Source organism: Columba livia, chromosome 4 (genome assembly GCF_036013475.1).
Source record: "Columba livia isolate bColLiv1 breed racing homer chromosome 4, bColLiv1.pat.W.v2, whole genome shotgun sequence".
In the NCBI taxonomy this organism is placed as follows: Eukaryota; Metazoa; Chordata; class Aves; order Columbiformes; family Columbidae; genus Columba; species Columba livia.
In genome coordinates, this window is record NC_088605.1 from 78,055,667 (window position 1) to 78,082,958 (window position 27,292).

The 27,292-nt window shown below is 47.3% G+C and overlaps 1 protein-coding gene and 1 long non-coding RNA gene across 2 annotated transcripts; one reads left to right on the forward strand and one right to left on the reverse strand.

Moving 5' to 3' along the window:
- Window positions 1-6,953: 6,953 nt before the first annotated feature.
- On the reverse strand, window positions 6,954-13,920 carry CCNG2 (cyclin G2). Its single transcript, XM_065062918.1, has 8 exons — window positions 13,697-13,920; window positions 13,438-13,575; window positions 12,353-12,490; window positions 11,074-11,324; window positions 10,815-10,893; window positions 10,636-10,734; window positions 9,498-9,703; window positions 6,954-8,985 (listed from the first exon to the last, which is right to left on the reverse strand). The coding sequence occupies exons 2-8, from the start codon at window positions 13,546-13,548 to the stop codon at window positions 8,853-8,855; spliced, it is 1,017 nt and encodes a 338-aa protein (XP_064918990.1). The 5' UTR covers window positions 13,549-13,575; window positions 13,697-13,920; the 3' UTR covers window positions 6,954-8,852.
- A 495-nt stretch (window positions 13,921-14,415) lies between these two features.
- On the forward strand, window positions 14,416-27,210 carry LOC110360054 (uncharacterized). Its single transcript, XR_010472601.1, has 2 exons — window positions 14,416-16,976; window positions 24,142-27,210. It is a non-coding gene; the product is annotated as an uncharacterized LOC110360054 (long non-coding RNA).
- Window positions 27,211-27,292: the final 82 nt, after the last annotated feature.

A 27,292-nucleotide genomic window follows, 5' to 3' on the forward strand; every position in this document is an offset into this window, starting at 1 on the left:
TGTTGCTTTTTTTGGTCGTACAGGAACCTGTCCTCCAAGAGTTCATCTCCGGGAAGCGTTTCCCATCTCACTTCTGTTTCTCTTCATTTGGCAAGATGCAAGTCTGGCTGCCCTTAAAAACTAACAGCATTTTGCGATTTTCAAGCCCTTGGTAGGGACAGAAATAATCCTGATTTCTTACCCAGGACACGCAGTGCTCTCAGGAGGTCCAAACACAATCACGGTTAGGTGCCTTTCCAGCCACGTGCCAAAAAACAGTTGCATGCACTATTTTAGCTAGATGTACTCCCCACTCCGGGTTTTCATATCCCATATGGGCTGCTATAAACCGTAACAAGCCTGTTGCTTAATTAAGACCTTATCTGATGAACTCCATGGAAGGCAATGGGCTTTAAGTGAGCTGAGGAAGAGATACTATACAGGAACCACAAAAGAAAATCATTACATGCGAGGTGAAAAGACAGTGAAAAGCTATTTCCCAACACTCAGTTCCAAGGACACAGCAGAACAGGTTGTGACACAGGACAAGGGATCGCTGGGCCGTGCTGCGGACCCGCTCTGCTGCGCAGGGCACGGTGTCATGGGACCAAGGGGGGACCGGGCCGCATGCCACATGGCAGACAACTCACAAGCCTCACGACATCCTTTGTTGGTTTTTTTTTCACTATGCTTCTCAAAATAGTTTATTTTCAGCCCTTTAATGAGAAAGTCCTGCATTCAGAATCCAATGTTCTTCCTTCATCCTTGATAGTGCGTGGGAAATGGCTTCTCTTGAACCTCACCCTCCAGACATTGTGCACCAGCTCGGATCCTCCTCCCTGCACGTGTACACACAACAATTGCTGTCGTGAATTGGCTCTAAAAACGCTTGCAACAAAATAAAGATTCTCCACCTTATACTTCACAACCTTCGCTTGTATCAGCTCAAAACATTGTGTTGAGACACTAGGTACGGCCAGTGACTCCTGGCTCCATCCACTGCAGCCTATTTCCGCTTCTGGAATGGAAATTAAAGACCGGCCCAGTCTCCAAGTGCAGATTTGAATTTCAGACTTGCTGAAGTTCAGGAGCACTCTGCTCCAGTTCAGCGCCCAGTAATACAGCACAGCTTGGCTCCTGCTTCGCCTTCAGAAACCTGTTACTGAGATAAACACTGACTCAAGCAAGCATTTGCAAGAGCCAGGTGTTGATCAGCTATTTCGTATCCTAAGTTTCCCTCCGGCGTAACCCGGGGACAAGCGAGACTTGAGTTTCAAAGCTGGTGAATCTCTGCAGCTCCTTGAGCCCGGAGGGGCAGCCGGGCTGCTCGGCTGCGGGAAAACCGCCTTCTCTGCACACGGGTGGAAAACGCCGCTCCCAGACCGTGTGCGCAAAGGCACCGGGGTTTCCAGCCAGGAGGGGAAGCAGCTGGGCCACAGGCACAGCAGAACCACGCTTCTCAAGAAAGCAGCTTCTCGAGGGGGGGCTGGAGTAGGAGGGGAGGAAGCACAGCAGAGCGTGTGCTGCTGTTATACTTGAAGAAGGGCTTTGATCTCCTGAACCGACAACCTAACGCTGCCAAGAAGCAACACATCACACAAAGCATTTTATTTGCCTTTTACGTGTATCGTGAGAGCCGCAGGACGTGAGCTGAGGGTGGGAGTACCGGCCGCGAGCGCCACCACCTACCCCTACTCAGCACAAAGCTCATGGCTCAAGAAATAACACTCAAAGATACAAACTGGTCACAGAGCAGCGACATCAAGAGATGGTCAGCACGGGCATAAATGATCCACACACCACAGCATCCGCAAGATGGGACTGCAAAGATCCCAAGACAGCAATAACATAAAAGCTCGAGCCTCGGTGAAGCAGCAGATGATGTATAACCAGAGCCAGCACGGCTCCGACCCTCCGAGGACGGAAAGCCACGTACAAAAGGAGCTGAGCACCGCGACTTGGGGTGGACTGTGTGACAGCAATGCAGTGCAGGGGCGCTGGGAAGGCAAGCGTCCACGGGAAGGGTGCTCAAAGCCGATCAAATACAGGAGCAGAGGCAGCGAATTCTCCTTTAGTCTCTTTCCAACAACTGCGGCTGTACAAAATAAAATTCCAAATACAGACTGATTGAAAGCTACGTTAGAACACCCAGCACAGTGTAAACAGGACCTGTTTTAACAGTCAGCTCTCTTTCTGGAGACACTGAAGGTTGAATGCTGGACAGAACAAGGTGCCAAGGTGCACGCTTCTTTTTTTATATATATTGCAACAGAAACCCACGTTTTCGTAAGCATTACCAGTATACATGCACAGATATCGGAGCGGTGTGTGCCATCAGCATCACTTGCCCCATGTGGAAGAAAACAACACCCTAAGCAATTACGTGGAATTGGAGAGTTTGGGGCACAAGAGCGAATCCCTAACCCGGGCTTGTAGGAACACCCCAACAGTGGCAACGGTGTCCCCACCAAAGGACACGTCCTGGTAACAGAACAAACCCAATTCCTTCAGTGGAGCTGCATTTGAGTTCTCAGCTGATAAAAGTGCCCATGTTATGTGACAATTATGTGTATGGCTTTTCCCGATTGCCCAGGCAGAGTAAAGATGGCAGGATTACATTTGGCGGGACGATAAAAATCACAGAAAAGCAGAAGGTGCCAGGCGAGCTCTGGGTGCGCTGGGCAGCGCCTCTGGTAGGACCGCACTGCTGAATTTGGGAAGCGGCGTTCCAAAAGAAGAGATCCCGTCCCCATGGGCAACACACGGAAACTGCTGCTTCCCAGCACGGGGCTGCTGCAGGAGCACAGAGCATCGGCCGGACCTGCAGCAAGGACAACACGCAGCTTGGCTCTTGGCCACAGCGGGGCTCCCCCCGTTTGTCCAACACCGCAGTGGCGTCTCGGGCACGGAGCAGGCACACGAACAGCACCCAGCTTCCGATCACCTGCAGCACAAACCATCGCGGTCCTGGCCTTCGCTTGCTTTTGTAAGCTGGGCAGGACAGCAAGCCAAACCCAGGATCGCCTCCAGTCCTCCTGCTCCCTAACACAGCTAGTAATTGAGCTCTGGATGAAAAAGACTTCCTAGAGCCTTGGCTCAGTCACCATACTTACGACTGCAATTCAGACCACAATAATGCTTTCTGAAGTTCCCTGGAGACTTAGGATTATAAATTCAAGTCTAGCCTTGGGAACGCTTTACCCACAGCCACACAAAATCCTCAGAGAACCAGCACACAGGCACTTGCAACGCCAACAGAGCCGTTGTGTTCCCCCACCGCATCAATGGCACGAGGGCAACTCTCAGCGGCTCGGTCCATACATCTGCACGTAGTGCAGGGTGAGCAGAGCTCCAGGGGCACGCACAGGCTGCCCAGGAACCGGTGCCCTCCAAAGCACAGCAAACAGAGGGGATCTGCACCCGGAAAACGCTCACGGGCCTTTACACGTCCTCTCTTTCTGCAACAGGGATGTAGTTCTGTTTTCAGCTGATCTGCACTTGAGAACAGAGCGCGACTACGAGAATCCATTCCCATCTCTGCTCTGCTGAGGGGGCACGAAGGCAGCGAGAGGTTCAGAAATCCACCCAAAGGTCAAGGAGGAAGCGTGGGACACAGAAGGAGTGGAATTTGCCTTTCTAGGCCCAGGACGGAGTTCCCCACCATAGGCTTGTTCTCCCATTGACTTCACCGGCTGGGAATGAAGCCAGCACTGAATACTCTGGAAATCCCATCACAAACGCTTCCTTCATGCAGATGTTCTAACAGCGTGTGCATCTCTGCAATGAAGACATAACTCTCTGCAGCCAAAAAAGAAACAACACAACCCACCAGCGCTCTTTGAAGGAGAAATGAAATGCTTCATTAATTCAAAAACTGTTGAGATTGCAAATTAGGAACAGAACATACAGGTCTAGAGGCAAGATTACTAATAATTCATGAGCAAAATGCAATGTTTATGCAACACTGAAGATGAGATTTTAATTGCTTATTACTCTAATGGATTTTATTCGGTTGTTATGGTAACTCTCTCCTTTTAGTGTATGCACTGCCCTGGCGTCCCGCGGGCTCGAGCCGTAAAGCAAGGCTGGGTGACACACCACACTTGCAACACGCATTTTGAGACCAATGACGCTGATTACCTGTTCAAATGACACATAGTACAGACCACAGTTAGGGCTAACACCTTCTCGCCTGATGTTTTATTGCATGCTGATAAACCCCACGGTTTCTCTCAGCCGTCCCAGCCGACGACTTCCACCCTTATCTCCCCTAGTCTCGGTTCACACTAGGCTGGACTCTGCTTAAGTGAAAACAGCAGCCATTCTGTGAAGAAACTAGTTAGTAGCAGCAGTTTTGTCAGCACGTGTGTTAGACATCACCTCATCTGTATTCTGACCCTTTTCCAGACCCCATGTACACAACAGGGATCCCGAGCGAGGGGTCAGGAAGCTGCAGCTCAGGATCAGCCGGCACAGGCTCGCTCAGCTACGCTTCGATATCTGCATTTACTCGTCTCTCCTGCCCAGTCTCTCCCTAGTGATGGTGAAACCGCTGTTGATGTGTAAATACACGCACTAACTGGAGTGTGGCAGAACACGTCGCTCCCCGAGCACGCGCGCCACGCGAGCTGCCCCCGCAGCGCAGCTCAGAGCCTCCTGCGGGCCGCCCGCTCGCGTGCGCGGGGTGCTCGGGGAGCAGAACGCCGCAGCTGCGGGTCGGCTGCCGCTCCGAAATAGAAACACAGGCATTCTTCCCTTGTTCGAGGCCCCACGCGACACACATTGAACTGGAAATGGCAGACGCCGGTTTCTGCTCTTGCACCAGTATCTGCTAATTCACATTTCACTGAGCTTCGCAGCCCTGATGGCCAACCGGTACCACGAGACTTGGGCATGCACCCATTCACCCTTGCTTTCACAAGCAAGCACACAAACTATCTGATGTTGTGAAGCAGCGCTGTCTCTTGTATCAACTGTTTCCTTCATGGTCCAGCCTTGAACGCTACAGGTACAAATCTCTCCTAAGCACTGAACAACAGGAACATACTACTTATGCCACCAGAAAATGGGGAGCTGTTAAACACCAGGGCCTGAACACACCAACTGGTTGATGCTGAAAGATTTTATTGTTCCCTGTCACTTGGTACGTCATCAAGAGGTGGAGAACTCACCTTTCCTGCCTAAGAGTCCATGATCAATTATGGGTTGCCGATCCACAAGAAAGGAGCTGTTCCAGCGCTGACCCCCGCAGCCCAGCTCAGCACAGGGAGCAGCACAACAACGCTCCATGAGCGGCTCGGAAACCAGGGCTGGGCTGCACTGACACAGAGCTTCCAACAGGGCAACCACCTCACACGGGCACAGGGAGACAGACACCGCACGGGAGCCGTGCCGGGGGTCCTCCCCACAGAGACACCAGCCCTGCTGACACAGCCCTTGTGATAAACAGCTCATATTGAAACTCTACAGACTGCAGGCGTTCAAAGTTTCACCTCATGGTACAAGAAACCAGCGTTTAAAAACCACACACAGCTCATCTATTAAAGACAAGGCAACCACCAAAAGCCTCGTGCTTTGAACAAAGCCAGGCAAACCTCCTTTGAGGGATACACAGCTGCCTGACCCGGTTAATTTAAAGCCGAGCCTAAATTATCAAACCACAGAAGCAAACCTGACAATGTTCTAGCAAGCAAGTTTCTTTTCACGCTGGGACGAACCTGAAAGGGGCTGAACGGTACAAGTGCAGCTTTGCCAGACCAGGATCAGCAGCTGCTGGCCGGGCAGGGAGGTGGCTCAGAGCCTCCCACCTGCGCAGCACACGCGGCTCCTGCGGCTCCTGCGCCAGCTGGACGCTGTTCCCAGGCGACCAGCCTTCCGAGTAGAAGCTCAACATGTTTCTGCAGCAGCTTTCAGGTTCACAGCAGTTGCAAGAGATGGCAAGGAGGGACAGAACACTGCAGTGTGCGTTGCTAAGATCAATGGTTTCAACAGATAATGGACTTGCAGTAGTGCATGCGAATTGTTAGACAGAAGGGAATCCCATACAGAACTCTAAGGAATACAGGTGCCTCACCCTCATCTGTTGTATGTGTGAAGTGAGAAGCCTTGTAATGTGTTCCCGTATTTAAAAAAAGGAGCTATACAAGCCATAATCTTCAAATTCTAAGGCTCAGAGGATGATTTTCCCAGTAGCAGGGGCCCTACCCCTCCACACACACACTCCTGCCCGGTGACAGCACAGTCACCCTCACGCACCCTGTGTATTCCCGGCCCTCAGCACCCGCCGGGCAGGATCTCTCTCGGCAGGAGGTTGCACCTTGGTGCTTTCTCACTCCATCCCTCACGCGGTGAACATGAGACAAGAAAGAAAGGTCTGTACTAAGCTTCCGGGTACAACAGGGCTAGCGTGGTGCTTCAAGCAGGTCCCGGCTCCCTCTTTCAGTCCTTCTCAGGCTGGCAACTTCTGTACAGCAAGAACCGTTTACAGCCCCTTATTGCTTAATTTCTGCAACAGACTCTGTTTGGACTTACTTGGTCAACACAGGGAGGATGAGCAGAAAACTAAACAAGCTGTAGTTGTTTTTTTATGAGTTATCACAGGTATTTCAGCTTGCCCAGGCGCAGACACAGCCCAAGTTTCCTGGGAACAGCAACACCCACAAATCCAGAGCCCCAGTGCACTGCGCCCACAGCAAACCCCCATTTTCCCACCTCCTGTTCGCCAGATGTGCAAATGCACCATTTACACCAGCCAGCTGCAGCTGGGCGATAGACACGGGACACCTCACCTCAGCCTCCAAAACTGGCAGCAGCAAAGCTGAGGAAACATTCACAAGCCCTGCAGAAATCCCTTTTCACTTCCCAAACCGCTTACCAGAACTTGGAGGAACCCGCAACATCGCTGCGGCGCCGGACACGCTGCCAGCCAGAAACCAGCCCAAAGGCTTCGAGTGAGCACCTGCCGGCCACACCAGTAACAAATACAGCACTCGCTTTATTTCCTCAACTCAAACCAGGCTCGCAGCAACAAGTCTCCAGGTGTACAGTATTTATATCATACAGAGTACACAATAAATTACTATCTACATGCAACTTACCTAAAAAAGTTACATACAACGTAAAAAAATACAGTATTTTCTGCTCATTTTTTGTTTTTAAATTTTTTCTGTACATTTTTTCAATTTACATTTTTATATACATTTTTTTGTAAACTTTTTGTGTTTTTATGAAACTGCAATCACATAACAGTTGGGAACTGCGGGCACTGCTCCTACCGTTCCAACCAAGCCTTCCACCTACAGAACAGCCTTCGGCTCCTTCATTTCTACTTTGGCACCGCACACCTGACACACTTATTCCGGGTTATTTCACCCACTTCCTACCCCACCATATTCTCGGTATGGAGAAACGCAATCATACTTCAGTTTGTGCTTCAATAAAACAAGTTCAGAAAACAACATTACATTAACTACTTCATCAACAGCACTTTTACCTGGTATTACTGCATAATATCAAGTTTTCCTGCACTAACTGCTTTACATAAGCATGCAAACAAGTATGGTTATGACTCAATAACATGAATATACTGAAAAACAACTACAAAGGTTAAATATTAAAAGCAATGTAGACTTAGCAAGATTTACCATTTTCATAAATCTAACCAATTGACATGTTAACAGTTAAGATTTTAGACACTGAAGTATACAATGGGAATTTCAGTGTAAGTTCATCTTAATTAAATAAAATAGGAAATTACAGCCTAGCACACTTTAAACTCCCCTTCACAGAAAACAAGCACCGTCTAGAAACCTCCCTTCTTGCCACACGTACTGCTGTGGAACAGGGGCTCCTCCTGTTCACAACAACCAAGCTGTAGAAAGAAATCTGCTTGGAACACACAACTCAAGATGCGCTGGAAAGGAGCACAGCACAGGAAGTGTTAAAGCCGTTGCCATTTTGGCCTGTTTGACAGTGAATTCCAGCCCGGTACACGTCTGTTGATCACTGCACATAGCCTGCTCCGCCAGCCCGACCCATCCCAGCCGCTGGCAGGGGCCCTCAGGATGACTGCAGCCCAGGCTCCTGCCCCAAGCAGGCTCAGCGCGGAGCGCAGCCCCAGCTCAGGGTTTCCTCAGGCTCAAGCCTGAGAAGCTGCTGGAACAAAACCTGCAGACGCCTCTTGGTGCACCCACGGAGCAAACTTCTGCCATTGACTGAGAGCCTCCTACTCCCAGGTCATTCAAGCCCCTCGTTCTTGCTCCACAGCCCTCCATCAAGATCCTGGAAGTCATCTCCTCTTACATACCAAAAGGCTGCTGCTCCATCCCATTTTCCCCAAAAAGGCCTCTTGACCAGGCTGAATAGGCTCATTTCCCGTCAGCCTCTTGTCACAGGTCCTGTGTCCCAAACCCCTCGACCATCCTGACAGATTATTGCTCGACTTGCACAGGCTGGTCAGGATTTTGGGCCCCCAAGCGGACGCTGTTCAAAAGGAGCAAGAATGCCCAGCAGAGGGAGGGAACAAAACCCACAGCTCAGAAAAGCTCTCAGCCTTCATCATACCAGGGCACGCTGCTGACAACTTAAGCCACTAAGTATTTTGGACCAGCAGTTATACAACTACATTTATCTTGTTGATAACAGACCTATACGTCAAATATTTTTGCTGAATTGGGGACCTGGAAGATTTTTTCCCATCATTTTCTACAAGATTGTACCACCACGAACAAGGCAGGCATTCAGAGCACTGCGATCCCACAGCACCCCGTGCCTCCATACAGTTCATAGGATATCACCTCCTCATTCATTATTGCCAAAAGACTCTATGGTGCATTAAAAGTCTCAACCAAATCCAATCCAATCCAGGCTTCGTGCTAAGACCGACAGTTAAGAGTTTGCCACTTGGTTTTAGGTTCGAGTTCAAAGAAGAAGGTGCCTTCCAGATCGCTGGGAGGAGAGCTGCTCAGGCTGTCTTCTCCGCTGCTCATGTCTTCACAGGAGTCCTCACTAGAAGGAACAGGAGGAAAGGTAATTCAAACACAGCGCAACGTGAAAACGGCCAAGGACTCCGCAATCCTGTACTTTCTGCAGGCTCTTCTGTTCCTAGCGTAACAGCCCAGATGTAGATGCTTCAGCACTAAGACTTAAACCCTAACAAGGTCCTATTTCCTTTCTCCTAGTGCCAAACACCTCCTACTAACCAAGTAGTCAGCATTCAAGGTATCACATAGAAATTACTTTGTAAGACTTCAATGCTCTGTAAGCCTCCTTGCCTTAAAAAAAGCCTTCCCCACCCCACAAACCACTTCATTTTATCATCACAATGACAGTTGCCCATTTTTCCTTCTGTTTAAGATATCCAAGTCCACCAAGATTTTAAAAGCGATAATTTTTTCCAAGTAGTGCTGAATAAGCCCAGTTATAGAGTTGCCATTAACACTTCCAGAAAATAACCACCTGAAATAACCTGAAAACAAGAATTCCCAACAAATTAACCACCTGGTGCAAGTTTTACAAACCTCTCGCTTTCATTGAAACATCCACCCTCTGGTATGGTTGGCAGCTCAGGAACACTGTAGTAACTGTTCTGGAGATTCTGGGCTGTACGTCTCGAAACAATCCAAACTAGCTTTGTATGATCAGGCTTGCAACATTCCGGAGAAGAATAATCTGCTAGGCATTTTGAGACCAGTTCCCTCCAGTAGAGCAGGTCACTATCACTTATCTGAAAAGCAAACAAAGAACCTTCTTGGTCTATCAGACACAGGCTCTAACAATAGCCCTTCCCTCCACTTGACCTTCCTGGAAATTACTTGAACAGAAAATACCATTCAAGATGCATGTGAGTCATAATGGTGAGGCCTTTGTCAAAGCTGGGCTGCTTTTGAAGGTGAACTCCTCTAAAACCTCCTAGAAACATCCACATCTAAGTCTGAGTTAAGCAGACAGTTTGCCTGTTACTATTTTCATTATCACTTCCCAAGGAAAACTGAAACCAAGACTATTCAGTTTGAAAACCAAACCATCTCCCACTTTTAGGAGCTACTTCCACCTCTCAAGGAACTGGGTTAGTCCAGTTTGACCGTGAGAGTGAAAAAGGCTTTTTAGACCCTCAACTGATACAGCACAGAGCTGGAAGCTCTAAATCCTGCAACACTTGGGCAAAACAAATATCCAGCCCAGCAGCTGTTCCAGTCCTACAGACAGACTGCAAGTTGGAAGGTGCAGCTAAAACGCTACCGAGTTCCATCAGCTCCTTGCTAAAGCACATTCCGTGTAGGCATTAGGTCAGTATTTCTTCTACCTTGACAAATAAGCTAGTTTTTAAATGATAATCCTTTTGCTTGCCAGGCAGCTGCCAAGACGTGCCAGTGCAGCAGGACGACCTCAGCTCAGGCTCTACAGGCACTTCGGCATTTGCCATTCTACCAACAAAACCAAGTCAGAAAAATTTCAGACAGATGCTTAAAGACCCATTTCATTGCTTATTTCAGCTGATGCCAAACAGTACAGGTAAAGACTGTATACTGACAGCAGGGGTCCCCAAAATTTAACATGTATAACGTATAATTATGTATAATGGGTAACGTATGATGTATACATCATCAACTGCACCAGTCCCAACAACAGCAAAACCAGCCCACAGGAAATATTTACCTTAGAATGCTTCTGAACACGCAGAAGGATCTCAAACAGCTCCACAGATTTCAGCGTCTCAACCTCCAGGGTGAGGAGGCACAAGGCCAAGACAGACGGCTAGAGGGACAAAATCCACCGCTGAGCGTAACACGAACCAAAAACCTACTCCCAAGTCAAAGCAAGCTACTTGTACTTACTTTGGCTTTAGAGAAGACTAGACGACAGTTGCAAGCTTTTAGCTGTGCTTCCAATTTATCAAGATTCAAGACTTCTTTCCTGTGAGACACCCAAGAGAAGAGGCATTGATATCAACGACCATATGTCCATATGTCCATAAGTCATCCATATGTCACTAAGAACATGCCTCTTCTTCAGCCAACACCATAATAATTGAAGAGGCAACTGAAGAGATCAAGGGCTTCACAAACGCAGAGACCACCACAGAACTCAACTCACCTTTCTGAGGTATGACAGAGTACAATAGTATGGTACAAGTGCAAGAAGGTTAAGGCAGTAGTAGCTTTAAATTCAAAGTGCAACTTTTCTGAAATGATCTTTTCCATCCGTTTCAGGTCAGACACAGTGCATTTGCATTGGCTAATCCGGATGATCTCCTGAGCAGACGGAATATTGCATTCTTCCTCCACTACTCGCGCGGCCAGCTGGAAACAACAAACTCCGATGCAAGACAAATGCTTCGGTTTCACCTAAAAATAAAAGGAAGCACTGTGAATACTTCGCCCCCGCCAAGAACACTGCGCTTATCAAACACAACACAAACAGCTCGCCCAGCCTGGGTGAGTAGTCCTGAATATTCACAGTTCAATAGAAAGATTTGCTTATCTCAACTAGACTTGCCACCAACCAACTCACACACCTCACCTAGTTTCATCATTGGAGTTTGAGCGCAGCAGCTGGCAGAGCCAATTACACAAGATCAATCTGCCACAGCTGAGTCAGAGGAAGCCACGTCCAACAGCTGAGCACCCTCTGTTGAAACATTCCACACCACCAGAGCAGGAGACATGGCAGCCAGAGCTGCAATACCCCACTTCCCCAAGCGGCTGTGCTAACTTACCTCCATTTAAAGCCCACACAAATCCGGCCTGAACCTGTTCTAGCCAGTCCTGTCCCTCCACAACCTGTTCCTACCTCTGCTAGTCTCATAGCATGTTGTGCAGAGTCAAGGACAGTCGGACCACAGAACTGAAGCAACTTCAGACATTAGTTTTCTCTGTCAACTTAATAAGGGGTTTAGCCTGAACTTGTCTGCCATAAAGCTGCACAGGCATGAAAAGAAAAACATCCAGGAAATGATCACTTGTATTAGTTCTGGCACTAAGCTAAGCTTTAGGACAATACCTAAAAATAACCTGTAGTACTAATTATTTTTTTTCTATTCTTAATTAATCCTTGCTTAGTCTTCCACATCCACCTGGTGAAGGCTACAGAATTGCTAAAGCAAATAAACCATGCTGCTACTTATCTTTAGAGGTAAGGAGAGGCCACAGTATAAAACAGTTAATAAATCACATGAATACAATCATATCTTTCATGCAAGAATTGTACTCAGGTTTACAAAGGAGGAGTTCAGAAGTGTTGCTAGCACACAACCAGTAAATAGCCAGAGTTTCCTCCCAGATCACAACCTCTCCTTTTTTGTCAGACAGAAAGTTCACAGGAACCTCGCATATTCCCAGCTGACACTATAGCTGGTCCTCTCCCCCCAAAATACCTTCATAAGAGCCAGGAATCTGTCCAGAATGTTGACAGCCAAAACAAACGTTTCAGTTGCAAACCCAAAGAAGTTGGTCAGACTCCAAAGATCTTCCACCTTCACGTTCCTCTGTCTCGGACACAGAGTGTTTTCATTCTACGGCAAGAAAAGCAAAGTCAGAATTCACCAGTGGCAGCAGTGACGGCTGTGACCACCCACTCCCTAAGTCATCTTTTACTTATGTCAAAGGGAAACAATTTTTCCCCTAAATATTTCCTTTCTCTTACCTCAAAAAAAAAAACAATAGTTGAGACTGAAAACACAGCCAAGATACATGGATCACAGCCAGGTCCCAAGTCCCACTGGTGTAATACCTGGCACAACCACATTTCTAAGTATGCACTTGTTATTTTGAGACAATAGATGCACCAAGTGCATCCGTACCCATTGACTCCTGCCCTTATGGAAACAGATGGCCAAACACTGCTTATTCCCCCCTTGGGTGTGAAGAGTTACTCCATGAGAAGTTCTGCTTTCAAAACAAGTAAGCAGGCTGATTTCGCAGACTTTTTGTCTAACCTTACGGCCCTACCAGAAAACACCTCTAAAGCTTCCCCAACACTGTCCAAACTCAGCAAGGAGCTCTGGTCCTTAAAGTGGAAATCTTTATGCCTACATGATTTTCTTTGCTCTTAAGCATCGAGGGTTTGCAGGTTCATTTCCCTCAGCTTTCCCATATTTTCAGAACACCCATCTGACACATCCCAGCTTCGTGTGCTGACATAACGCAGTGGCACAAAGCTCCCCAGACGAAAGTAAGAAAGAGACTGGTTTGGGTTCGATGCACACTTCAAGCTGAAACCTTAAATTAAACACCTGGGTGTTTTACTAGCCCTGTAGGTCACAGTGCTTTGGTAGTATATGTTAATAACTACAAATTAAGACAATAGCTACGAATTAGCAGTTAAAACAGAGAACGAGTGGCGTTTACAGACAAAATAATTAACTTCTCCAAGTTAATGCACGTCTCTCTAGTAACTAGTTTTTTAAAAACATTATTTATTGCGCTGAGGAATTTCCCTCCCCTCCCCGTCCCCCCTCACCTCGGCGGCGCGTTCGATGAGGCTGAGCCCCTTCTCCCGGGGCTGGAACCGCCCCTCCAGCTCCAGGTGCAGGTTCAGCTGCTTGAACAGCCAAAGCGCCTCGCTGCTCATCTTCTCCCGGGCCTCCGGATCCGTCACCTTCGGGGCAAAACACACGGCATCACCGGCTGGCAGCTCCCCGGCCGGGGGCCTCAACCCCCGCCGCACCGGGGACTCGAACACGGGGCCCCGCCGCTGCCAGCGCTGCCCCCACACTCACCCAGCGCGGCCCTCACCGCTCGGGGCGGGGGGAGGCGAGCCCGGCTCTCGTCACCGCACGGACGCGGGTCGGCTCCGCCGCTGACCCCGCATCCAGGCAGGCCCGCCCGCGGACCGGCCCCGCTCGCCTCCCCCGACGAGTCACGGCAGCATCTCCGGACCTCAGCCGCCGCCGCCCCAGCCCCGCATCAAAATGGAGGCGGCGCGGCGCCGCCCCCTTGTTTTTGTTCTGGCGGCTCGCAGATGGCCCCGCGCGGAGCGCTCCGCTGCGAGGCCCGGCCGGTGAAGCGCCGCGGGGAAGTAAAATAGTCCGCTTGGAACCACGCACCCTAGAGGCGCTCTGAGAGGCCGCGGCAGCCAGGGCACGGCGGAGTCTCTGACGGCACTCCGACTCGGCGGGGACCGTGGAGGAACGGCGCTCCTCCGGAGAAAGCGCCAGGCCCGGGCGGAGGGGAACGAAACAGAGCCGCATCACTCTTTTAAAGGGACGCGCAAGCCGCGCCTTTGTGGCGGCGGACCCGTTTTAAAAAGTCCGCCCAATTCTTCTCCCGTTCTGATTGGTCCACGCTCCCCCGCCGCTGATTGGTCAACACGAGTTGCTAGCCCCGCCCCCGAGGGGTGTGTTGTTTACGGGCGGCGATTGGCCGCCGATCGAGGGCGGGTCTCTCCGGATTGGCCGGACGAGTTCTACCTCTGCCCCGCCCACAGCTCCAGGCCTTAGCAACCGCGACGGCCCGCGCGCGGAACGACACCCTGAGGGGGCGAGTCTGTGGCGCCAACGGCCGGAGCGCAGCCGGGCCCGCCAGGGGACACCTCCCGGCCCGCCAGGGGACACCTCCCGGCCCGCAGGTCTCTCGCGCTAAATAACGGATGAAAACACGGCCCCTGACCTGCGGCTCCAAGCGGGACGGCCTGAGGGACCTCCCGGGTGTATGTGTGTGTGTGTCCCGTGTCCTGCTTCAAAGCAAGTGTCAGATTTATTTACAGTGTGGTGTTTCAGAGATTTTTGGGCATGCACATCCAAGCTTTTCTTTTTAATCGCAGCCCATTTGTGTGTAGTGTTAGTCCAAGCTCTGATGCTTTGAGACCGCTCATACGAGAACAGCTGGCAATGGCGCCCGCGCCTATGGGACCCCCAGCAGGTCGCTGCATCAAAGGGCTGCAGCTTAACAGAGCCCTCGTGAGAAGATCAAACAGGATTTCGCAAAAAGAAATCATCGTCTGGAGGATTTGCGGGACTGTTTCAACGCGTTCCATGTCCTGGCAAACACAAAGGAACAAATGTCATAGGACAAAACCAATGAAACCACAGAGACTCGCGATGTGTACACACTGGAGACAAATGTCTGCGGTGGCAGCTCGAGCAGATTAGCGTCCAGCTTCATCTAGTGAGGTTCTGCAGTTTCAACAAACAAAAAATGTTTATTAAATGTCGCAGTCTGGAAAAATAAGCCGACTTCTCTTCACAACGGTCAGCGATGTTGCTATGCCAATCTATTTCCGGCGCAGTTCCTGTCTGCTACGCCAGCGATGACGGCAATTTCTTCAAGTTGATTTTGATGACAAGCACTCTTAAGGTTCCCACAAACGTGCACAACTTCTCCTCGGGACATTCCTGACACAGGCCAGTGCTCTTACAGGTGCCATCAGATACATCTGAGCACACCTAAACACAGTATCCCTGCACGGGACGTGAACCAGCAAGGAAACTCTTCCGTGTGTGTGTGACCAAGGCCAGTATTTCAAGGGATGAAAGTTCCTTTGGGCTCTGAAGTGAGAGCTGTGCATCTGCTGCAGTTTGAACAATTCTCACTGTTAGCGTGAGCTGACTCCACGCTGGCTCCTCGCAGTGCTGTCACCTCGGTGCTATTTGCTGGACAAGGCTCTGAGCTCCCGTCTCTGTTTTCCAAATGCCCTCGGCAGTCATGACTTCATTTATCTTTTCTTGGCCACAATCTGAAGCATATCTTGCCACCACAGAGATGGAGTATGGATGTTTGGCTGTATTAGGCTGTGTAGCTGATCATATGTTTTAGTTAATCTAAATGGCAAAGAAGGTACATTTTATAAACACATGAGAATTCTGTTTGAACACATAAATTGCCTTCCCTTTACTAATTTAAACCTAGTAGAACACTCCGCAAAATTATCATTCATATATCAAGTAATTTGAGGGGGAAGAATCTCTCCTGAGTGCACGGCTCAACTGTGCTTTCTGCGCAGCCTGGCAGCAAACGGGCTCGTTTTCTACACGCCCCATCTTTGTTCCTCTGGAACCGGCTGATCCGTTGCAAAGAGCTGACTAGGATTACAAACAAAACAAAACACAAACCCGCACCAAAAAAGCCAAATCCCAAGAATCCTCAGTATAAGCGATGTACTCAATGAGGCATGCGCTCATCAGCTCTGGGGTTGTAAACACGGAAAATTGGTCTGCTCTCTGCGCTGTGTGACCTGGCAGAACAAGCAAAGCGGGCAAAGGAGGAGTTGCGGTAAGGCCCAGAAATAAAATCTGCCTGGTTTGGTTTTTTCCTTTTCCCTTATGAGAGGAGTAAGTAATTTTCTTTCGATGTGGTGTTGATTTGTGATTAAGGGAAGTGTGTATTTGGGGGGAGAAATGAGGTGTGTTTCCAGTACTATGAGAAAATACAATTTCTCTGTTCTGTAACATGCTGTGCTTTACAGAATAGAAGTTCCTTCCTGACGTTCTTTGGGAGCCTGAGGATGCAGTTAGTGTGAGAAAAGTTAGAAATTCCCTAGACACAGATATTATGTAGAACAGTGATTCCCCTTTGAGAGGGGAATTCTTGAGTTCTGCTGAACTGGAAGATTGGTGTGAAATCAACGGAAGAGGAATTAAAACTGGAAGAAAGCCATCTGAAATCTCTACGGATTCTAAAAATAAAGTGAAGATTTATACTGCAGTCTTAACTTCTGCAAGACAAATTTTAAACTAAAGCAAAATAGTTGTTTATTGGTTGTGATGTGAGACTCCAGTGCTGTCAAATTAAATAGGTATTTATCTAGCCTTCCTAAATTGTTTTCCGAGATGGCTTGGTAAAACTTGTTCTGGCAGGTTGGCACAGGAATTCCCAGGGAATAGTTAGGGATGGCTAATAGCTGTGTATTGACTAGCAGGTGACGACACCAGAGATGTTAACTGGGCCTTGTGGCATGTGGATTTCCACACTGAAGCAGGATTACAGACCTTCCTGATGAAGGGACACGGGTAATGAATGCTCTAGACACAAGCAGTCTGCCCACTGCAATTGGACACCCAGGTAAGAACAACTGGGGTCACTTAGAACAATGGTTTCCTTTGAACCACTTAACCAAAGAGCTCCACGCCCTTTACAGCCGCTAATTAATCTAAGTGCCCTGCCGCTATCCCATTATACTGGCACCAGGAAAGCAGCAGTGCAAAACTGGGACTACTTCTCTCTTCCAGTAAACCCAAACTGCTGCTATACCATGATTAGGGACTTAGCTCTGGGGGAAAGAAACTGTGTCTGGTTTGGCCAACATCCTTGTTTTCCGTGAGGATGGAGGGGACAACAGTTCATACATGAATTAGTGTTTTCTTCAAGCATCATTCAAGCTTATTGGAGAATAAAGTATCAAACATCAAGAGAGCCTATGTTGAATGAGATTAGTCCTAGAGTCCTTTCCCCCCTTATTCTTTCGTAACTCCTTTAGAGGCATCATACGAAAAAAAATAATTAAAAAAATATCTCTGTTTTAATGAAATAGGATGGTTTGACAGTTGAGTATTTTCTGTTTAACCGAGGGGAGTAACAGTAGGTTATCAAAGCAAATATAATAACCTCAGTATGTACATTTTAATACAGAAATATGCATAGTAGAAAAGACATATAAAGGCTACAGACATATATATACATACACACATATGTATCTGAGAAATATTTTACAGATGTTGCTGATTTTAGAAGCAGTGGGAGCATCCCCTACGGATGAAAGCTCCCCAAACGGTAACCTGTGCGTAGGCCCCTCAGCAGGCCCTCTGCGAGGAGCACATCTAGTCATCAATGTGCCGGAACTGAAAATGTGTTCCCCTGGCAGAAGCCCCTAAAGGAGAGCGGTGTTTGCTCCTCCAGCAGCCACAGATGTTCCCGCTGGTACAGCTCCTGTGTTCGGTACACAGGTGTCCTTTCACACTTCACCCTTGTTCTCATGGAAGCTGTCGAGTTCAGAATTCATCAATAAACAGACGTATTCAGATGTATTACATGCTTCCTAAACAACCCAAAGAGAGCAAGGCTTGCTGATCCAGGATTAATGTCAATATGAAGTTGGTCCTGGGGAAAAGGTTCACTGGCAACAGGAACAAACCTCTAGACAAGCAATGACAGTGCAGTTCTGGCTCAGTGACCCCAGCCGAGTTCAGAATAGCTGTTGACATCAGGAAGGGAGGGTGCACAAACAAACCAACCAGCTTGTTCACTCAAGAGAAGGGAGCTATACTTAGCAGAAAATATTTGGAGCAGACAAGACCCAAACACAAATCCATGGAGACTTAAGTTCAGGACAGACTGTAAGCTTGTTGAGATTTGTGATTTTGTCTTGCTGCTGCAACATATGGCAAACCAGTGCAGAAATAGCATCTATTAATAACAGTGTTGATGGCTAGGTGTGAGGAATTTCCGTAACAAAAGGAAGCTCGCCACAAAGGGAAATGCAAGTTAGCCTACACACAAAATTGCAACAGCACAGCTACGTTCTTACGGTGCGCTGCTTTGTTTTCCAAAGGCAAAGTTTACATGTTTTTTGGATGGGCGTCTGGAAACGCTTTTCAGATGCATCCAGAGGGTGAAGCTGGAAGCACCGTCTGTCCGTTCAGACCTTTCCTGAGCCGCAAAGGCTGCCACATGCGGCTGACAGCAGGGCAGCTTCAGCAGGGCAGCTTGCATTCTGGGGACAGGCCAGATGCAAAGAACCCTGTTTGTATCAAGAGTTGGTTGTATATATGCTGGAGTTCCCACGTATATTTAGAGAAAGCATGTAACATTCTTGCACATACTATAGATATTTATGTACACATAAAATCAGGTATGCATTTAGGCTAGTATAAAGCTGCCATGTACTGATACCACATACTTTGTTTACCAAAACAAAAGCTACCATATTTATACCACTATATAAGTACCCTATACCTGCACAGCTGCATCTAAGGTCTGGGACAAGAGGAAGCGCGTCAGTATAACTTAAATCACATAACTTCCTAGTATAAAGAAGGCCCAGCTAAAGCTTAACACGGAGGGAGCAGCATCAGACTGCTAGAGGGATGAAATGATGTGAAGTGCTGAAGGCGCGACTTCAGACCTCCATGTTCACTGCCTTGATGAACATCTGCCCTATTTTCATCCAATTTCTGCAGTGTTTCAATGCAGTGTTCTTCTTCCCACCCATCTGATCTGGTTTCAGAGATACTTTTGTCATTAAACCGTCTCAGGAGGCATTTCTGAATCCCCTGGGACAACAGAAACTTCTGACTCCCAAGATGAAGAGAAGATCAAAAAGCCTGTTGGAAAACAGATCTTTCCTAGAAAATGTTCTTATTCCCTACACAGCAGCTGGCATAAAACTTGTACAACACAGCTAAAAACTGAATGGCTTGTAGCGCTAAATCTTGGTTTGTGAAGGAAATTCCAAGGCTTCACTGAGAACGTTCACTGACGCAGAAGGATTTTGTTCCAGGAAATACACCGTAGCTAGGCCCCTGTCTATTCCTCACAGCTCTGAGCAAGCCCACATCAGGTATGCTGGTAACCCCAGAAATCCGTGATCCTCAATACCAACACAGCGCGACAAAATGGCCAGAGAGTGAACAGCTGCACAAAGAGGAACTAACTGCACAATGTCCAACACAACCTACTTTTGTAACGTTATCAAATCTCACTTGGAAAGCCTTGAAAATGGTCCCTGCCATTAGAAGAGGAAGGGGGAACTAAACCGCCCTCCGTGCCAATGCTCACGTAGAGAGGGTGAGAAGGGGAAGGGGGAAATACACCCCCCAGTGGTAATCCTCAGGTGGCGAGGGTGGGAAGGGAAGGGCACTCATGGATGACCCCACCGGTGCCACATCAGGAACATCTGCACTTTTGCTGCTCCTAAGTTGTTGTTGCCCCACCTTGTTCAAATTCCACTCTCTGTGCGCTGAGAAAAAGGAAGGAACCAGGAAAGACTGCAATTCTGTGACATGTATCATAATATACAATATTATTCATGATTTCTGTGTTGGGTGGGTTTAGGTGCCCTTTGTATGAGTCCCCTTGCAGCTCCCTTGTGAGTCAGCTCAGTCTCACCAATCTCCATTACAGCTATAGACAGAAATCTATATTGCATTTTCACATCTATTAAAATATTGCTTCCTGTTTTTTTAAGCAATAGTATCAGATACATATACCAATTTTCCGTAAGATGATGTTGCGGGTCCTATTTGTAATGGCAACTGAAGCTGCAGACCCAGTTCAGATTGCACGGACATTGTTGTGCAGCGAGGGTACGTCTTTCAGAAGACAACAGAATTACACCGAATGCCTGAGCAATCTGCCTCAGCGCTTTTATGGCAATAATTTGCCTTCAGTGCAAGTTAAATTGTCTGAAAGGAAGCTGTGTGTTTCAATAACCTTGTGCTTGTCTAAGCATGACCAGGTAACTAGGAGTTTGCTTAAAGCTCTCTTTCAGTAAGCATTTCTTGCTGGAAGGTGCATTTCATTCACTGTATATTTCTCTCACTTATTTCAAGTGGGTTCTTTTATTTAATTGACAAGATAATTCTAGGCAATGTTGTACTTAAGGCTTTTTAAAGCTTTTTTTTTTTAGTAAGGTAGTTGTGCATAATTTCAGAAGGCATTTTCAAAATCATAGGGATTCTACATAAATGGAATGTAAATTAGTCATTGAAAGTTAAGCCAAGAATAAAAGAGCAGTCACCTTTGGGACTGTAGAACCAGGCAGCCGTTGAGTAAAATGATTTGCCAGGAGCCATTCAGTTATGAGGACTAGGAATGGTTATTTTAAATTTGTTTTCAGATTTTACATGGTGCAAATCCATTTCATATAATTTGGATTAAAAGCTAAGAGGCTGAAAGATCTTTGCACAAGGCATTCGCAAAACAATAGGAAAAGACTTGCATCTTGATTTCTGGTTTTGAATTGTGCAATCCAAGTATGTTGAGGGGAAACAGGTAAACCAGCCAAGTAGAGGTGGTGTGTCCCACAGAGCTGCGACGTGGCCATCAGGTGACAGGAGGGGTCCCGCACTGCAAGGTGCCTCAGCAGCCCGCAGCAGCCGCCCTGCCTCAGGAGCGGCCAGGGACAAACGCCTGGCCACCGCTCACATACTCCCCCTGCTTTCTCAGCCCGCCACTCTCTGCTGTGCCACCCAACTCCTTCTCAATTCTTTACACACTCGCCTTTCATAAATTCTCCAGCCTGAGTTCCTGAACGCAACAGGCCATTACGTTTCAGTAAGCACACCCTCTAATGACCCAGGCTTAATTTGACAGCCTCGAGAGATGAAAATTTTCTTAATGATATAATGTGCCGTAAACCAAATACATCTCATTGGTATTTCACAAGGTTTCTTCAGTTTACCTTCTTCTATGGCTTTCACTAAAATTGAGTTCTTCAGGGCAACGTCTTTTATACTTTGCATAACTGAATAACAAATCCTATCAACCTGTACGTGCTTCCCTTTATCAGGCTATCCAGAGACAGACTGTCACAAACTATCACAGACATAAGGTTTTTTCTACTGTAATCATAAAACAATTTCATCCTTTTAGTGGATTTGTCATTCTTCCTCAAAAGAAATACCTGTAGGAGTTCAGTAGGAGTCACAGAGTCTGCTCATCTTATTCCTGTGCCAGAAGCAAATATTCAATTTTTTTCCTTTCCAAACAATTAGTACCTTTAGTCCTTTCATGTCAATTGGTGCATCATGTCCATCTCGTATTTCCCAGTAGTAATTTAGACTTTGTTTCACAAGATTAATTGCTCTGGACTTGTGCTAACAGAGATGTACAAATTTCCACAGATGTTTTCCGAGTAACAGCTGCAGGAACATTTCCAGCATAGTTCTATCTTAAGCTACCGTATCCAGGCACATTTCACTAACATACTCTTGATACTTGCCAGAAGAAATAATTCATATGTACTTTCTCAGCTGGACAGTCAGTAGGTAGCTCTGCCTGTTTGGAAATATCTGCGTCTAACTCAAGAGTTCCAACTGCATAACCTTGTGTTTAGAATCACATATCACATGGTTCCCTAAATACTTGCAGAGCGTGCCGAAAATCCTCCACCACCTTGCCTCATCTGCGTCTGCTCTCCTGTCACATCTCCCATGGAAGAAAGGCCCGACCTTAGCAGCACGGATTTGGGCGCGAGGACAGATGACGACTGCTGTATCCAGCTGGGATTTTTAGCACTTTTGTTAAATCTGCAACCTTTCTTCTACCCAAAAAGAGCATCAGCAAACATGACCCTGACCCACACAGAAAAGCACGAGTCACTGTGTTAGTGGGCAGCAAATTATCCATGTAAAAAGGCATGTACACAAGTGTCACAGAACTGCTATTCATTTTGCGAGGTTACAAACTCCTGCAACGCTGATATGAACTCTGGGACATAAAACATCCAATTACAGATGATGATGTTTACAATGAAGTATAACCACAGCCAGGGTAATTAATGTAAATTGCCCAGAAGCAGTCACATAGAGAGAGAAAACCTGTAAGAAAAGAGCCAGAGAGCATGAATTTTCAAGGTACTGTTACTCACATCTTCTCCCTTGCTGAAGACCGCAGCCGAGCTGCTTTAGCTGAAGCCTGGTTTGGAGGAGGTACGCTCAAGCGTGCACGGCTGTCATCGCTCTCAGCTACCTTCGTGTCCGTTCCCACGCACCTGCACGTGACATGGAAAACCATTCAACTTAACTTCGCAATTAGCCCAGCTCTGCGCAGGAGCTTGGCCCAGAAATCCTCCAGAGGTCCCTCCCAACCTCAGTTAGTCTTTGATTTTATGGCAGTTTACTGCCGCTACCACCTTTGCATTTATAATGTCCATTGACTTATAATCTTGGATTGTGAAAGCAGGTCATCTTCTGCTTCTCCTGTACTGCTGTATTACCTGTCTGTTTTGCTTCTAGCACTATTAAGAAAAGCCATGCGAAACTGTATGATAGTTTAGGAAGCGATTCAAGAAAACACATCTCTTCAAATCATATTATATAAGAATGAAACTTTATGGCTGATGACGACTATTTGAAAACGCGTTTTCAAAAACTGGGCACCATTTTATCATTTAGAAGGGCAGGTCAAAAAGGTCCGGATACAGACAGTTAAATAAAGAAGGCTTTTTTTCCCTATAGTTATTGGGATTCAGGCACACAGATCATCTGTATGAAACAAAATTAAGGAAAAATGCACATAAAGTATGGCTACCAGTTAGCAGTTCCACTGAACCACTCACGCTGCAATACTTAAAGGGTAAAATCGGACATGCTGTGGAGGAATACAGACATTCTTATCTGCTGTTGGTGTTCTTGCCTGTTGCGACATGTGTTTCTGACTAGTCACCTGTTTTCTAGGAGGGAAGAGTAATTTACAGGTGCAATCCTGGGGTGGGGGACACATTCTGATGGTTTTACAATTCCCAAGTTAAATGGAATAGATAAAAACGTTTTCCAAATAGTAAAGCAAAACGCAGAAAATATATGTTCTGGTTGAGAAAATTACATTATGGAACTGATTATTTAGTAAAAAATAAATAGGGTATAAAGTTTAATATAGTGCCTGCAGTTCTCCTCTCCGAATTCATCACTGCATGCGTAACAGGAACTTCCTTTGCTAAATGCAAGCACGAATTTCACTGCTCTGGATGAAAGCAGAAGTGTGTCTCAGTGTTTCAAGAAGCTCTGTGGTGAGAACAGATAGTAAAGGAATCTTCTTCAGCTCAAATAGCAGGGCTGGTTTTCCTAGTAAATAATTTATAGTGCTGCTGTCATTAAGAAGTCGCAGGCGACTGTTGGAAAGCAGCGTGGTAACAGCTAGGGAGCCCTAAGGGGCTGTGGAGCTGTTACACTCCATCTGGCACTCTGGTGATTCAGCTTATGATGATTTCTAAAGTCAATGGGCTTCTTCTAACGTGTGATTCTTCCAATTTAAAATCAAACCAAGTGGCTCTGTACCCGAGAGACCGCCCCTCCCCGCAGGACAGGTGATGGCTGCTGCTAAGGGACGCACTGACACTGGCGACCTAACAGACACAACACATTGCACAACTGCCGTTTGTTGACTGTGCATGCTACACATAGCTTGTCTTTCTGTTATCTGGACTAAAAAATGCATGTAGCTATCTGAGACACTTTGTGTGCAACCTATTGTTTTTAATTAAACTTTTTTTTTTTTCTTTTTCCTAAAGCTTTTTTTTACAAATTATTTGAACGGGGAATTCATGTTGCTTTTTACCTCATCTGTTTTGGAAGAAGCACACACGGCAGAGGACTCTGAGACGGGGGCTGCTTGCCGCTCCTCTCTCCTGCGGGCCAGATGCTGCTGCCCATTCCATGCCAGGACAGCAATTCAGCTTCGGTTTCACGCATGGAACAGCTGAATTCTGCTTGTGAAACTGAAGCCAGGGCTTGTCCAGCTGCGGTGGAAATCTGCATTTGAAACTGAAAGGAATTAATGAGCCTGCATCTAGTTTCTTTTCTTCCTTTGCCATATACTGCAGGAAAATTGGATTATTTTTTAAAAAAGGGCAATTCATTATTCCTGTAAGAACAAGTGGAGCTGATGTACTTACACGGCAGAACAGTCTTATAGTTTGTATGTACTGACTTCCACGCTACCTACTTGGATAATTCATGGATTCGTTGCAGAGACAGGATAAAATCTGCAAAAATAACTAGCAGTTTTGGATAGTTCAGTTTCCACAGAGGTCGAAGGCATTCACTGTTCAAACCCGCTTCACTCCTCTTGGACAATTTGTACGCTCTGATGATTTTTGTTGATAAGCACTTAGTCCCAGGAAGCTGGGCAGAGTCTTAGCAGGTAATTTCACCATTACCTATTTTTTTTAGGATTCTCCTAGTTTCCTTCTGTTGCTTTTCCCAATGTTCTGTAACATTGGTTTGCAAACTGTGCCTCTAAACAAAGAAAACACTTTCCTTGCGGCTTTTGAAAATCACTTCCTGAGAGACTGTTCCATTCCATTCTCTGAAAAAGGATTTCCACCCTAGGACAGAAGTCTTTCTGAGCCCTGAGAGTGCTGTTTCTCCAGGGCTAGCAGCACGCCTGTGTCCCTATGGCTCGGCAAACGCTCAGCTGCCTCTGCAAGGCTCTCCTGTGCTGTGGGCCCGGCCCGGCCTGCCTTGGGACAGGCGGCGGAGTCGCTCCAGGCCCTTCCTCTTCACGACTTCAGCTCCGCTGCTCACCAGGTTTTATGTCTGAGGTCAGCTTGGAAAAGAACAATGGGGCTTTTCCATTATGTATTCTTTAAGAATTTGTGTGTTCTGTTCTTTAAACCAATGTCAAGATTTCCTTCTCTGGTCTGATCAAAACGCGCGTGCTATTTTAAAGATCTCAGGTTGGCAATAAATACAGGGAAGTTATATAACAGTTGGAGTTTGGCATAAATGCAGGAATTACTAGAATTATTCTGCCACACTACACGGAACTCATCCAGCCAAATCCAAACAGCAATTATTACTAAATGTCTGCATTTCTCTAGCCCCTCAGGACACCAGATTTTAATTTAGCCTCACAACCAACCTGACATGAAAGTAAATTTGGCCTTGTTCTGCAGTTGCTGTCCGCATACATACTTGAACTCATCGAGTTTGCTTGCCCGTGCTGGACTTTGTGTGCGCCATAGTTAGGTGGGTATGACAATTAGTATTAACTTTTGCATCGGTGGGTTTAACTGACTGGTCAGAAGTCACGCAGTGACTAGCGCTTGGGTCTCCAAAGCAGAGCGCCGGGTCAAACCACAAGACCATCTGGTTTTCCCTCTGAACGGCGTTTAAACACCACAGAATGTCTGCTGCAAAGACGCACGTTCTTCCCTTTCCCACACACTGGGATTTGGCTGTGAATCCTGTAGCATCCATCTCCTTTCCTCCACTCAGCAGTAGAAAAACTGGGCATTGCATAAGCAAAAAGACAGGTGCTACAAATGCCTTATACATGGGATATTTTTCCCCCACTAACAAGGATCTCCCACTGCTCTAACATTTACAGGTTTGTCACCTCCAACCAGATTTTTGTAGAGCGCATCACGTCCTGCATACTGAACGCCTGCTTGTAACAGCCTTCTTCCAGCTGCACTTCATTACCTTCACCAGGTTACTTTTTTTCCTAGGTTTAAAATTGTCCCTTTTGCTTTCTCCCCGGGCCACAGTCCCAAAGCCAGAGTTGGTGTTGCTTGCCTCCACCTCTTCCTCAGCAGTCTCTCTAAAGCCCTTGGCCCTGGCCGCCACTTATGGCAGCCTGCCCGCCGTACCCCTCAGCTGCTCCGGGCACATGCCGTGTCTTTCTTCTCCAAACGCGTACAACTGTGCTGCTATTTTGCCGCCCCAGAGCGAGGTCATCTGCTGCAGAGGCTGGAAGTGGTCCTGGGAGACGTCGCCTTCCACTGCCCACCCTGCGAGCAGGACCTGCGCCAGGTGACCCGCTCCTGCGCCTCCCGGATTGCCTGCAGCACGAGTGGCCAGCCCCCACCTGACGGGTTCATTGCACGACTTTCAGCTCAGCTGGGCACTGCCTCGGCTGTCCCCTCCTACTGTTACTGAGGACAAAGGACTGTAATCACACGCATCCAGCCGAGGGCATATCCAGCGCAGGAGGAATAAAAGGAACTCTGTTGCGGTATGTTAGCGCTAGAGCTTCCTGCCAAACCACCAATTCCACAGTCTGTTGGTCTGAGAATGTGCCGCACCGCCTCGGGCTCCCAGCGCTGACATGCAAATGTTTTGGAAAGGCCCTGATGGAAATCCCTGGAGCAAATAGTCGGAATATGCAAGAACTGCAGGAGCATAACAATCTCAGGATGGTGCCGGCCAGACCTGCAGCAAGAATTTCCCAGCTAGGAGCATCGGCTCAATTATCTTCACTTGGCCACTGCCAGGAACTACCAGTGGGCCAACCGATTTTGGAAAACTGTAACAGCTTTCCAGACTCCTGACACACCGATCCTTAAACAACGAGACCCAGAAGAATGAGAATGAAACTGAGAAAGCTAGATAAAAATCCAGTGGGACTTGCCCTTGTCTGCACCTTCTTAGTTCTAAAAGGCGTATCCTATTGCAAGATAAAAAGAAAGGAAAAAAAAGCAAGGGAGCAGTGCACAGCAAGCTTCGATTCGAAAAGCAGTTCATCCTGCGCATAAAGGAGTTTGGTTGCTGCAGCAAAAATAGCCCTTCAGCCTTAAAAGTGTGGCCCGAGAGTTACCAGAGAAAGGGTTAAATAAAAGCTCGACAGAGTTAGCAAACTGATTCCGAGTTAATTTGTCAGGAAATACATAGAAAAAAATTCTATGCTCCCTCTATGCTTGATGTATGTCACTGTGCTTA

What these genes read in the sequence shown, in the direction of transcription:
- CCNG2 (XM_065062918.1), bottom strand. Translation starts at nt 13,548, where the DNA reads ATGAGCAGCGAGGCGCTTTGGCTGTTCAAGCAGCTGAACCTGCACCTG. An exon ending in CTCTGTCATACCTCAGAAAG is followed by an intron (nt 10,894 to 11,073) that starts GTGAGTTGAGTT and finishes GGTGTCTCACAG; the next exon opens with GAAAGAAGTCTTGAATCTTG. An exon ending in GTGTTCAGAAGCATTCTAAG is followed by an intron (nt 9,704 to 10,635) that starts GTAAATATTTCC and finishes TTTGCTTTTCAG; the next exon opens with ATAAGTGATAGTGACCTGCT.